The 13780-nt window shown below is 35.5% G+C and overlaps 1 protein-coding gene across 3 annotated transcripts in view; it reads right to left on the reverse strand.

The window, feature by feature from the left end:
- TBCK (TBC1 domain containing kinase) overlaps positions 1-13780 on the reverse strand; it is a 129251-nt gene that overhangs the window by 62606 nt on the left and 52865 nt on the right. For all 3 annotated transcript variants that reach the window (XR_001145668.1, XM_004686599.2, XM_012727935.1), the window contains exons 13-19: positions 12869-12918; positions 12573-12702; positions 11502-11600; positions 9839-9901; positions 9291-9417; positions 8096-8146; positions 6622-6705 (exon numbers count right to left, since the gene is read on the reverse strand). Coding sequence is in view for 2 of the 3 variants with exons in the window: in XM_004686599.2 (XP_004686656.1) it covers positions 6622-6705; positions 8096-8146; positions 9291-9417; positions 9839-9901; positions 11502-11600; positions 12573-12702; positions 12869-12918 (604 nt within the window). In the remaining variant the exon portion in view is untranslated. The remainder of the gene's footprint in view (positions 1-6621; positions 6706-8095; positions 8147-9290; positions 9418-9838; positions 9902-11501; positions 11601-12572; positions 12703-12868; positions 12919-13780) is intronic.

The raw sequence follows: 13780 nt of genomic DNA on the forward strand, positions 1-13780 counted from the left end.
TATAAACAAGCAGAATAGCTATGCCTCAGTTTGTCTGCATATTATTCAGATACAGGCATATGTTCCTATCCTGAATCATTTCCACCTAAGACTGCATTTGGCTATTTAGAAATATGAATCTACATTATGTTAATCAGAAAACAGGTACACAGTAGCTAATTAAAAGTGCCTGCTATTGACTTTATTCCCATTCTAATTCATAGGATTCAACACAAATAAAAGCAGTATTTCCTTAGTTTTCCCATTCTTTCAACAAATTACTATTCTTGTCAATCTACTCGCTATCTACTAATTTAAGAAGATACTGGCAACAACTGACTCAAAGGCAAGTAAACATCATTTTTTTCTAATTAAAAACAATATGAACATGTATTTCTAAGAACTCAAGATTTTTCGTTTTGATATAAATGACAACTCAGTGACGGTTTCTCTTAATAACCTCAACACTTTCTGCCAGTAAAGTAACAGATCTATTTTTCAAATCAATTATTTGGTGAAAATAACCTCTAAAAATAATCTGTCTTTTTTTCTTAAGTTTTTGAAATTTTTAATTTTTAATATTTCAAGTCATGGTAGTCAATCCTTGATAATCTGATATTATCAGTAGTGTTTCCCTATATCTTAAATGTAAACCTGGCTTCTAATGACCATGCTGTACTTTATAATTAGCACATAATTTATAAAGAGGAGCAGCAAGGCCAAAAACAAAGATGAGGAGGTACTGTACTCAATGCCCTGGAAAATGCTGAATTATGGGTCTTATGTAAAATTTTATCCAAGGCTTCTAGATAAAGAGTGGGTATTTAAGACTTTTCCTTAATTTGATGTTTGTTTTACTGAAACAGAACTGATCTGTCTATCCATTGTTACAGCTTTTCCTCGAAGAACAGGGAGGGAATAGTTCATGTCAGCTTCAAAAATTATAAAGATCCAGGAGAGATTCCAAGTCCCCAGGGACTTCCGGGTTTGACTTATGTTGAATGTTTTCTTTCTCTTCCCAATTAGGGATGCTATGTTTATAGTCCTCATTTACCAGAAGCCAGAGGTATGGAACATCAACAGTCACAGCATTCAACTGTGTGTTCATGAAAGCATGCAGTTATTAGCTTTTAAAAAGCATGCTCCATTTTCATCCAGGAAGTATGCCTCGGGCAACTCTCCACAGTGCTGCTCCAGTTTATTAAATATCACTCTCATTTGAGCCTGATAAAAGATAATTACTATGTGGGATTACATGGCTAATTAAGGGTCTACTGAAGAAAGCTAATCCATCACGCAAACATTTTCCTTGTGTTCTGCCAAGTACCAAGGGCTAGGCTTTGTATGACAGATGATACATATTGTAACTATGTCGCATACGTACAGTTTGTATTACATATAACACAAACACACATGTTCATTTGCTTTATGCTATTATTACCTATGTTTTAGTTCACACATGGAAATATAAAACACAAGGCTGGTATGTGCTAGGTTACTCAGGATAGGTTTTAGCATGAAATAGCGTATAGACTGTCACATTCAGAAGCATTTCTTTAAAGGGGGGTATGGTACAACTGATGAAGTCAGCACCATGTCTTATTTCAAAAACGCATTTTTAAGTTGCCCAGAGTCAATTTTTAAACCATAAAATGCATATATTCTTTGATGTATAAACCAACTTGAGAAAACTGAAGGGCAGATACAGAGGGGAAAAAAAAAAAAAAGACCTGTGTCAAAATAAAGCAAAGAATTCTATGGGTATTACTGCTGACTCTGAAAACCTTCACACGTTGTGATTTATAATAATGAATAAATATATGCATCCAGTGACATAAGATAACCTCCAAAGAGTATTTTCAAGTTCTTAAAAAAGTATCAAGTTAGTTATAAAATCCCCCTTTAAACCCCCAGTGAAGTTTAACCTGCATTAGTGAAGGAAACCACCTCTGATGTATATTGTTTGTATTTTAATGAAACTTTGTACCTTCTAATTTTTTGCAATGAAATATAAAATGAAAAATAAATTGCCTTTCCTGTTCTAATCCCTCTATTTGAAAATTCTTACTGCCACCCTTTCTGATAGCTTCTTTATTTAGACTACATACTTCTGAATAACAATTCAGTGTGAGGATCCTATACAACACTGTCATACTTTTCGTGTAGTTTTTTAAAATAGGTCATGTGCTTGTTTTGTTTTTTTATTTCATGAAAGTTGCATACATGGGTGTTCTTATTTTTTCCTGTCCTGAACAGCTGTTCTTTCAATGTCTTAGCAGTCTTAGCTGGAAGAAAGGGGAGATGAAGATTAAGGACAGGCTTAATGCAGAATGTATCTTCTGCTCACAAATCAAAAGTGGCATTCTCAGTTCTGTAGCTACTTGCTGTTTTCCATCAGGCTGCTAGTTTATACTGCAGATGATAAGTAGAGATAAAAATGCAGAGTCATAAATCCCTTGTCAACGAAAATATGCCCAAAATAAACCATTCGGTGACATCTGACTCACAGCACTCAAACCAAGTCAAGGTTATTCTACTGCGTCTGAACCCAAATTAGCTGATTTCCCACTACAAAGCTCCCCAGCTGCAAAATTTGGCTTACTGACTAAAGACACAAGGACAAGCACCCAACATTATGTCCAAATGGAAAAAGAACGGAAAGAGAAATGTAATTGTAAGGACTATACTTGTTGAGTCATTTCCTTTTTTTGCTCACATTCCCTATTCTGGCAACAAATGTACATGCAGACTCACTGAGTAGTTCTCATATTATATCTTGTAAATACAGAACCTTCCCTGTTTCTGAAAAATCTCCTTATTCAGATGATGCAAGACATTCTTGAAGAAACACCCTCAATATATTTCCCGCTGTCTCCAACAGCCCATCAGTAAAGTCCCCTGTGCCACAGACCTGGCCTTAGACTAGACATGAGCAGTGCACTATATTTGGAGATCGTAACCCGGGAGACAGCTGCACCTCTTTCCTCTCTGTTACTGTTTGGTGATAAAAGAGGTGTATGTTATACTCAATTTTGACACCTGCTCTTAAGACTCTCACACCTCTACTCCTCCCTCTCCTTCAGGACCTACTGAACGCCTACGTGTAGTGTGTCCACACATCTCAGGTTCCTGCCTCACCTGGGGTAGCCCCATCTGCTACCTCTACACTCAGTGTCTGGGACTTTTAACTCTCAAAAGCATCACAACTCGGTTATATCGCCATCTGAGCTGTACGTGTCACTATATTAAAAGTTTGGGACTTTACAGTGATGAAGATAATACCCTTGCCCTCAGAGGATTTAGAAACTTAAACAGAAAGCTGGAGAAATTTTTACCCATGTTAGTTTTCCAGATTTGTAAATAATGTCCCCTTTTCACTCTTTCTTATCTGTAAGGACCACATCTTCCTGTTGTCCAAGTATGAACCTGCCTCAGTGTTATGTTTAATTGGTGCCCAGATTCCCATGGCTTTTGTGGTGAATGATACACAAAAGAACAGTATGAAATGTTTTACAGGCCAGCTTTCTGGGCTGTGCATTAAGTGTATAATGACACTAAAGTAGAGTCGGATTTTCTACCAACGATTAGTTTCCATTTTTAAAAAGTTTTTAAGGACCCTCCTGGTGGCACAGCAGGTTAGGAAGCAGCATTGCAAGAGAGCCACAGCTGCTTTAGTGCGAGTTTGATTCCCAACCTCGGAGGTGACCCACATGGCGCGGCAGACCTCTCCTGGCCCACCTACTGCTCCCCTCAGCAGTGTACCTTGTCCATCTGCCTGTTCTGCTCCCCACTCTGTCTTTGGTAAATCCTCTTACTGCCTCTGCACCTCTGGCTTGTACCCCAGTTCTGTATGCATAAATAAATAAATCTTTTAAAAAAATAAAAAAACTTTTAAAAAAATATATTCATTTCATCATCCTTCATTTTTGTGCTATGTGTGATTTCTCTGCGAAATTCCCAGCACCAATTCGCCCATGCAACATCACCATATCTTAATAACTACACGGCAGCTTTTTTCTTCAATAGCCCAAAGTATGTCTTTGCTGCAAGCTGTCAGCCTACTTTCTAATGTCTGATATTCCTTGCTGACTGATGTGACTCCCCTAAGTAACGAACATTCCTTCCCCAGACCTCAGCATGTACCCTCCCCTACAAAAACCCTGAGTCCCCTTCTTCAGGGTGGTGGATTTGAGAGTAGACGCCTATCACCTCACTCGGGGCCTTCCTGATAACGAGCACTTGTCCCTGTTTCAAACATTTGGTTGGTGTTCAGTGTTTGCTGCTGTGTGTTGGGGGCAAACAAGCTGACCCGACAGTCAGTAACAATCTTGGATAATGGAGAGAGCCAAAGCTGAGTTGTATAATCAGGATATGATATTTTAATAATTGTTGGCACTGTCAATATGTATTGGTACTTTGTCAGCTCAATGGTAGTGTTACTGAGAATAATCTGAGTAACAAAGCTGACAGTATTTATTTACTTCTGTAAGAAGTACTCTTAAAAATTTCTATGAGTAGGGCCCTCCCTGGTGGCGCAATGGGTTAAAGCACAGCACTGAGAAGCTAAAGCCGCTTCAGCATGAGTTCGATTCTCCACCAGCTCCAGAGGTGACCACATGGCGCAGCAGACCTCTCCTGACCCTCCCACTGCTCCCCAGTAACCAGCAACAGGCAGGTTCAGTCCTGCCTGAGCCTCCCCTCGCTCTCTCTGACTCCAGGCACCAGATTTGACCTCAGCTGCCTCACGATCCAATTTTGTGCATTTTTATTGCACTCCTCTCCTGTTGTTTCCTGAAGATGTCTTTCTTCCCTTTTTCTAAGCAAATTCCTGCTAAAGGTTCAAACTCATCAACAGTGTACTTCATGATCTGCCTGTTCTGCTCCCCACTCTGTCTCTGGTGAATCTTCTCGCCACCCCCACACCTCTGGCCTGTACCCCGTTCTGTATGGATAAGTAAATAAATCTTTAAAAAAAAAATTTCTATGAGTAACAGGTTATGAAGACCTTGGATAAAAAAAAAAAAATCAAGATATCTTGACTAAATAGATCATAGTTTGCTCATCCAGAAGAGGCAAAGCATTTAGCATATTTATGAGAATCTAAATAATGTACTTATGAAAAATTTTTAGGTAAAAGTCAAGTTCTATTAGGGTATAATTTAAACACAAGTTTGTTTTTTTTCTTCCAAAGAATATTTAAAGTTGCTACAGACTACAAAAACCTGTATTTCTGTGCAATTAAATGACAAAATGATTATGTAATTCTATGATAAGTTGTTGAATTGATCAATTTTATACAATATGGAATTTTCCAAAACCTGGGAGGAAAAATATGCAGGTGCCATTTAAGTCAATCAGAACCATCACTACTGGTAAGACAAAGGTAACGGGGAGAATGAACAAGGAGGGGAACTAATCAAATGACAGCTACTTCTAGTTCCAAGCCTAACAGTCCACTTTGAATACAAGTACACTGCTGCTCTTCCATAAACTTCAGTAACCAGCAACAGGCAGGTTCAGTCCTGCCTGAGCCTCCCCTCGCTCTCTCTGACTCCAGGCACCAGATTTGACCTCAGCTGCCTCACGATCCAATTTTGTGCATTTTTATTGCACTCCTCTCCTGTTGTTTCCTGAAGATGTCTTTCTTCCCTTTTTCTAAGCAAATTCCTGCTAAAGGTTCAAACTCATCAATATGTACCCCCTACTTTATGAAATATTTTTGGATATGCTATATCTTTCCTTTGCCACCAAAAGGTAAAGAAATCACAATAACCTCTCCTACTTCTTCCTCTGTGTTAATATTCTATAGTACTAGGAATAATATATACATATTTCATTGGCTTATCATTTGTTATTTTCACATTTGTTTCCTATATTGGGGGTTGAAATTCCTTGGAAAAGGACTGCTAGTTTTACCTTAAAACCTCAGTTCCTTGAGCAGTGCCTTGCACAGGGTCACAGTTGAACAATTATTTACTAGGAGAATAACTGAAATTATGCCTTTTATAATATGTGCAATCAGTGTAAAAATTGAAATAAATGATTTAAAACATATTGCCTATTGTTTCTTGGAACAATGTAGACGTGACATTTTACATTACAATATTAGTCAATCAAACTAAGAGTCTTTTGGGTCTTTCTGACAAGTTTTTCTAAAGTCATGTTATCTCTACTACAGTTTCTCTGGTATTTTCATAAACGAGACAAGATCTTGTTTTATTTAGCTGTATAATAAACTTCCTAAAAGTATATTTTAGGAGTTTATCGTTAAAAAAGGTCATCCTTTCAAGTTGGGCGTTCATTATCAATATATAATATACACATCCTCTGTGATGTTAATCAGTTACCATAAACCTCAAATTCATTAGTGGTAAGCCAATTATACACCTTCAAAGAACAGTCAGTGCAGCCCCAGATAGAAATCAATGTAATAGGAAGCTACCTAGTATAGCCCAGAGAGCTGGCCGGATAACCAGGCACCAACCAGCCAGACAGTAAATATTAGGACCAATTCAGAAGTTGCGTTTTAATTACTTTTTTGAGGATTCTCTAGATATCCTCATATTTCTTCCAGTACAGTACATTGAATATTTTGACATAAACATTTTCTCTGTAAAAGGACAAATAAAGACATGTGCTTACCTTGTATTACGTGAGAGTTGTCTTTCAAGAAGAAGTTATACAGGTATTTTGGGATGAAAGCAGACATGCATGCATACGCCAAGGCTAAAAAAGAGTAAGGCAAAGGTGTATGCCAAGTTCGTCAATGTGCCCTTGTAGCAGAGTCCCCTCAGCATGTCTCCATGCACCATATACCAGAGTTATGTCCATAATTGATGGAGACACTGAAGTAAAGTGGGAATCCTCTGCCCCTAATGGCAGGAGATATTCTGGACAACAGAGCATAAGCTACCCTGGTAACGTTTCATTTTCAATTACCATGACAGTCACTATCCCACAATAATAAATCCATCATTACCTACAGTTTATACATATATCAAAGTTCTAAGCATAATCACTATCAAACTATAGAAGCTTCAAAATTCCTATCCCACAATAATAAATCCATCATTACCTACATTTTATACATATATCAAAGTTCTAAGCATAATCACTATCAAACTATAGAAGCTTCAAAATTCCTAATTTTTGCTAACACAAACAAAGAAAAGTGGGAATTTAGGATTTACAAGCACAAGTTTTAAACTGTTACTTTAAACATAGATTCCCGACCATTCGTGAAACAACATGTCTGATCAGGGACTACACCTACTGAAAAAAGCAAGCCTCAGGTCTATGGTAATGAGTGATGATATGAGAGGACAGTGCATTTTAAAAACTTTTCAAACACAGAAACTTGGGATTATGCTATCTCTACTCAATTCCACAAATTTTAGCAAGTTCTTACATGAAGGAGATAGAATTTGAAAAGAGTGAGATTCACAGAAGGAGGCTTCTAGAGATCCATGCAATACTCTCTACATGTGATACCACTAGGGGGACTAAGTTAACTAAGTTGAAAAAAATACTTACTGAAAAACCTACTATCTAAAAGGCCATTATAACATACAGACAGAAAAGAAACAAACAAACCAAAAAAACTATGCCAACACAAAACAGGGTTAGCTGTTAGTAAATAAGTGACTGGAACATGAAACGACAGAAGATTCATTTCTGAATATGCAAGTGCTGTATGGGTTCTGGAGGGAAAATAAGAAAAGTCTTCATTACAAAGCTAGTAGTGGAAATGATAGGCTTTAGAGGCATAAGATCAAAGTTGAGTTCTCTACAAAATTATTTAGAAAGTAGATAGTGATTAACACTAATCTCTGAAGAAGTAAGAATTTTCTCCAAAGTTTCATAAAGATAGTCACCAAAGTAGATGAATGCATTTAGAATAATCAGTTAAGTAAAAGTCTTAGATTAGATTCTCTCCAAATCTCTAGGTACTGCCTGATCACAACTGAAATTCTCCAGTAATTCTCTGTCAGATTCACAGAAATTTACAGTATCTATTAGCAAGAGAGCAAACACCTTATAATAAAATACTTTATTTTTGAGCAAAATACTTTAGAATAATATGCACAATGATTATTTACATAAAAAATAGACTTACCTTCATTATTGAAATTTAAATATAGGAATGGAGCACAAAGGGAGTCAAGACCTGAGGGGAAGAATAAGGGGAAGAACTCCAGTAAGCACAATGCAGCAGACGTGCAGCTGTATACTCGTGGAGTAAGTACTCTACGAACTACTGTGCTACCCACACAAAATACATTATTGCTTCACTGGTCATTGTTAGGAGGAATTGATAATGACAGGCATGTGATAAATGCCCTAAATGCCTAAACAGCTATTATCATATAATAATTTGGAATAATATTATTATAAAATCAGAGAAATAAAGTCATAGAAAAATACAAAGATGATTAGAATGCTTATGATATTATTCCATCGCTAATCCTGAGTGTGTGATTTTGGCAACAATTTAGCATCTCCAGGTGTGTTTTCTCATCTAGATTTGTCTAACATGTTTCTCTTGGATGATGAAAAAAGTGCTATAAAAATTGTGAAGTAAAACATAAATTTGTGATCTTTATTGACAGTAATGCTGTTCATCTGTAGTCATGTGGAAATAATGTACTTAAGTCTACCCATAATTGTTAATATTTAGGACTTCAAAATGCACAGAGGTTAAAATAAAAGTAATAAGAGCTTCATTTTAAGTCTGAGCAGAAATAAATAATTGAAATATTAAAAATTACTGTTTATGACATATTCAAAACCAGGAATGAGTGGAATGAGTCTTTCCACTTATGAATTTATCAATAACTACAAAAATAATAAGAAAAGCTAAAAATCAAGAAAACATTGGGAAATTTACAACCCTAAGTTGTAAATTTAGTGTAATATTTTTCAGTGTGATATAAAAATAGCTGTTGTTTGCATTAGGATTTTAAAAAAATGATCCATAAAGATTTATTTATGGTATAAACTTTTTTGCTATTTGCATAAGTGTTCAAAACACTGATCCATCAAGATTAAGCTAGCATAAAACGTTCTTTGTATTTTCCCAATTCAATATGATAGCAAGCTGTTTCTTTAAATAACACACATTTAAATGATATGCACTAGGCATTTAGACAAAGTTAAAAAAACTGTATATAAATCTTTCAAAAAATGGAATACAACTTCAACATTGATTTTTTACAAAGCCAAGGATGTTTTGCTATTTTGTTTTGGTTTTTCTGATTGTGAGTCATACAACATGCTCCTAATAATTCAAAAAGAGTTTGGAGAATGGTCACCTTGCCAATACACAAGATCAGGATGGGACACTACCCAGGCTTTTAACACCCTCCGAAACTTGGCATGGCCTTCAGGAGAGGACAGCAGCTCATCATACTGATGGCACCGAGGAATATCGACTTCAATCTGTGAAACGAAAAAACGATATGTGAGCGATCCCCAATAAAACCCCATGATTAGGAAAAGGACTGATTGTATTTTGAATTTCAGAATATACCACCTACATAATACTAGTGGCTGATGTTTTGATTTTATATTAATCTTCTCGAAATATAAAAAAGTTGTGTTTTTATTAGTATAAGTTTCAAAAAAAACCTTCATTTACAAGCTGGTCTAAATGACACACAAACTCTTCAGATTAAAAAAAGTACAATCATTAGGTTCCTTGACTTTGATTACTTTGAGGAAAGAACAAAAAGAGTTTCAGATATTAGTCATGGTTATTCTGAGATCACACACACTGCATAAAGAGAAGAAAATTCCTCATACCTTTCTATAATTTAAAGATTTGGCAGAATTATCTTAGGTTGAGAAAACTAAGACATACCTGTCGATCTGTAGGAATTGGAGTATCTTTATCAATGGCATCATATTTGGCCTGAATAGCACCCTGAAAAGTGTGAGATGATATATTAGTTCATCAGATTTTTTATTAAGTTAGGCAAAATCTACTTCTTATAAATACCTATGTTTGAAAATACACCCAATTATAGAAAGGCACATTCAAACCTAAATATACTCCTGGAAAAACTCTCTAATCTTTGGCAACATGTAATGAGAATCTGGCTAGCTGCCATTTGTTAAGGGAGACATCTGAATTACATGCACAAGAAGGCAAGTGTGTGAAGTGAATCACTCAGCTACAAGCATGTGTAGCCAAACTGTTCTTCATTGTCTCAGAGTTTCATAGAGAAATTTTGAATAACTGGGAGAGGGGTGTAAGAGGGGAGAATAGAGGATGATGGATCATCTCAGTGAAATTTTCATGTTACAGTTGCATTACAGAGAAATAATTGATAAACCACTTCAAGTCTTGGTCAAGTTCTATAGGAACAGCATGAAATGATTCCTATTACTTTGTTTTACTGTAATGGTGGAGAAAGAGGCAAGAATCTATGGTTCAAAGTCTGCCACTGCACAGTGTCTCAACTTTTCTTGCACAGCGAATGAATAAATGAGAGGTTGGGTAACCTGACCTCAGATGTCATCTTGAAGTCTAGCACTGTATGGTTCTAACTAGCAGTGTGTGCTATGTAGAAACAGGCACCATTGTTTTTGATTGCTACCTGTTTCTATTAAGGTAGCACTGGTTTTCAACACTGTATGATTCAGAAACATACTCCCACATCTTCAGCAGTGTGTTAACATACCACACTCACCACTAGGGCACCCACAGTCCTACAGCTGAGTCGACTGTCTTCTCGCCCCCCCTGTAGCTCTAGTTTTTATAAACAGATTTCTAGGGCTTACTTTACAAAGTAACCAAAAACACAGACTTTGTAAACTCCCATCAAGATAATCAGATAGGGGAAAAAAAACCACAATTCTCTCATAAAGAATTAAAAAGGACTAAAAATAGCAGAGGGAATTCACATACACAGAAATGGGTGATGATATCTATAGAATATGCTATAGGAGACTATATGAAGGCAGGATGACAAAGAAATGGACAGGAAATGAGAAAACCTGGTAGGGATTTGGTCTGTTATCATGCTGTCACTCAAGCTGTCTGTTAGCACTGTAAGTCACAAAAATAAATTTGCAAAGCTTCTGCTTTCCTTACTGCTACAGAGAGTGCTGTCAAAGAAAACGTAGCTATTCTTCTTGGCCCATGATAGTTCTGATAAGATATATGTACCAAAAAGCACAAAAATATATTAATTATTTCTATCATTCAAACTGGAATGCAGTTTCTCCAAACTATCAACAGGTATCTTATTCCTAAATGCTTATAAAAATAATCTGATTTTAAAATTGATTTTCAAGATGATGTTTATGGACCCCATCAAATGAAATATTAAGTAGCATAAATCTAACTTTCATTTATATTTTCTCTTCTTACTAATCTATTCTTTTCCTCTATTTTTTTTTCACTTAAAATTGCCAGTCTTAATAGTCATATTTCATGACCTGATTAACATTTTAAAAACACTAGTTGGAAAGTGCTTTCTTTCTTTCTTGTTCAGCTTCTCACCTCTCTTCCTTCTTACCTCCACTCCCAGGAGAGCAGCCCAAGTCAAACCTCTCATAAGAGGAGGAATGTCAACTCGTGCTTCTTTCCAGATTTGATTTTTCTTATATGGATAAGCCTATAGATGAAAACAGGTATCTCAAATTACCAACTACTATCTTTCAGTCTGGATAATTCAACTATATCAGTGATATAAGTTGGAGGTGACCTGCAATAAATTTCTAAATATGCGAAACTACTCTCTCTGATGTTATTAATACATACAAATTTGTAATGGAATAGTCCCCTATCTTCCGTAAAGCTCATAGTATACAGTCAAAGAGAGGAAATGATTCTATTGTTTTTAATCATTCCTTTTCCTGTGCTCTCAGGGAACTATAAATGAGTCCTATGGTGAGGTCATTATAAGCCTCACATGTATTAAATAAAGTATGCATATTACTTGGTGATATATAAAGTATTCAATAAATATGTCATTATATCGGCTACTTCCACAGCCTTGCATACAGATTTATAAATATTTTTATAAGCTTGTGCACTAAGGGAGATCTCTAGAATATAATTATTCGGACAGAGGGATTCGTTGTTTCTATGGCTCCTGATATATACTATCAAATTCCTGAGAGCTTCTTTAAATCATTTTACACTTATTCTGAAAGGATGAGAATTTCAGTCTTAACATACTTTTGCTCACTTGCTAGTGCACTATGAAATAAAACCTATATATTTTTCATTATAGTAAAGATAATTTTTTAAATAGATTACTTGCTAACTAGTTATATTTCTACAATATTCTTTTCACATTTGTCTGTTTTCCCACCTTTTTCCTGTTGCTTTTGTGTTCTTTAAACATAAGAATATTCATCTTTTGCATAATATTATTTTGTATAGATTCTTAGATCTTGTTTTTCTTTTTAATTTTATTTAGTATAAACATATATCATTTTTATCTTTAAAGTTAATCAGAAAATCATAAGAATTTTTGTTCTCATAACATAAAAATGCCCTAAGAATTACCAGTGTGGGGGGAAAAAGATAAGGAATAGCATATAGGCTCTCCTAACACCTCAAGCTATAGAGCACAACCTACCTTTAGTAGCCTGTCAAAGAGAACAATTCTGTTTAGTTGGTATTCTGTGTCCCTCTCTCGGATTATTAAAGGAAGAGTAGCAGCTGCAGATAGCTCATTATTGCTGTTGGAATGAGGTAAGTTAGCCTGGCTGTAAGAGAGAAACAAATACAAATTGACAAAAGAGAAAAGATTTAAGAAAACCAAAACATTGTACCTATGTGTTTCATTTAACAAACATTTTTCAGAGAAAATACATAAGATTCCTATTAATATAATCTAACAAAAACAGAAAAATAAGTATGAAAGATACTCACTCATCTTCAAGTAGTGGGTAAAATGCTTCCCCACCAACATCTTTTAATCTCTGTGAATTTGAAGAGAAAATATTAAGGATGAGGGCCTGAGCCAGACACATTGATCTGTATTTAAGAGAATAAATAACACAGGAACTATAAATTTATAAAGGAACAAAGAAAAATATAAAATTGAATCTAAAATTCATTCCTATCATAAACATGTAGTTATATCATGCCTCTAGTAATTATTTGTGAAGAATAGTTTGTGTTTTTCAATTTTTTAACCTTCAGATGTCTCTTATAAATGTTAGGTGAAAGCTTATAGTATTTTTACTACGATATGTCCCCATACACAATTCAGAATTGCTAAAGTTATTACAAAATTCAACGAAAGGATTATATATATATATATATAGAATAATATATATATATTTGCATAGAACAACTGGGGTGTAGGCTAGAAGTGTGTGTGTGTGTGGGGGGTGGTTGTAAGAGGATTCACCAGAGACAAAGTGGGGAGTGGAACAGGCCAATATACTGAAATACACTGCTGAAGGGAGTAGTGAGGGGAGACAGGGGAGATCTGCTGGCTATGTGGGTCAGCTCTCTGGCCAGGGATAGAACTCATGCTATCGCAGTGATGGTGCTGAGAGTGAATCCCTTGGTCACCAGAGGGCTAGATAAAATATTTTAAATTATACGAAGGAGACGACCAAAATGACATCAGGTAAAGATATACTATGATAAGCCAATTAAGAGAACTAGAATTGCTATATTACGTTCAAACAAGATTTACTTCATAGCAAGAAAAATCATATACATATATAATATATATCTCATACCCCAAGAACAACAATGAAATACCTTAAGAATCTAATACAGAAAAAAAAAATATGATATAGAGATAGCAACAAGAATATTTGACATAAA

Source organism: Condylura cristata, unplaced genomic scaffold (genome assembly GCF_000260355.1).
Source record: "Condylura cristata isolate star-nosed mole 26May11 unplaced genomic scaffold, ConCri1.0 scaffold00021, whole genome shotgun sequence".
Classification (NCBI taxonomy): domain Eukaryota; kingdom Metazoa; phylum Chordata; class Mammalia; order Eulipotyphla; family Talpidae; genus Condylura; species Condylura cristata.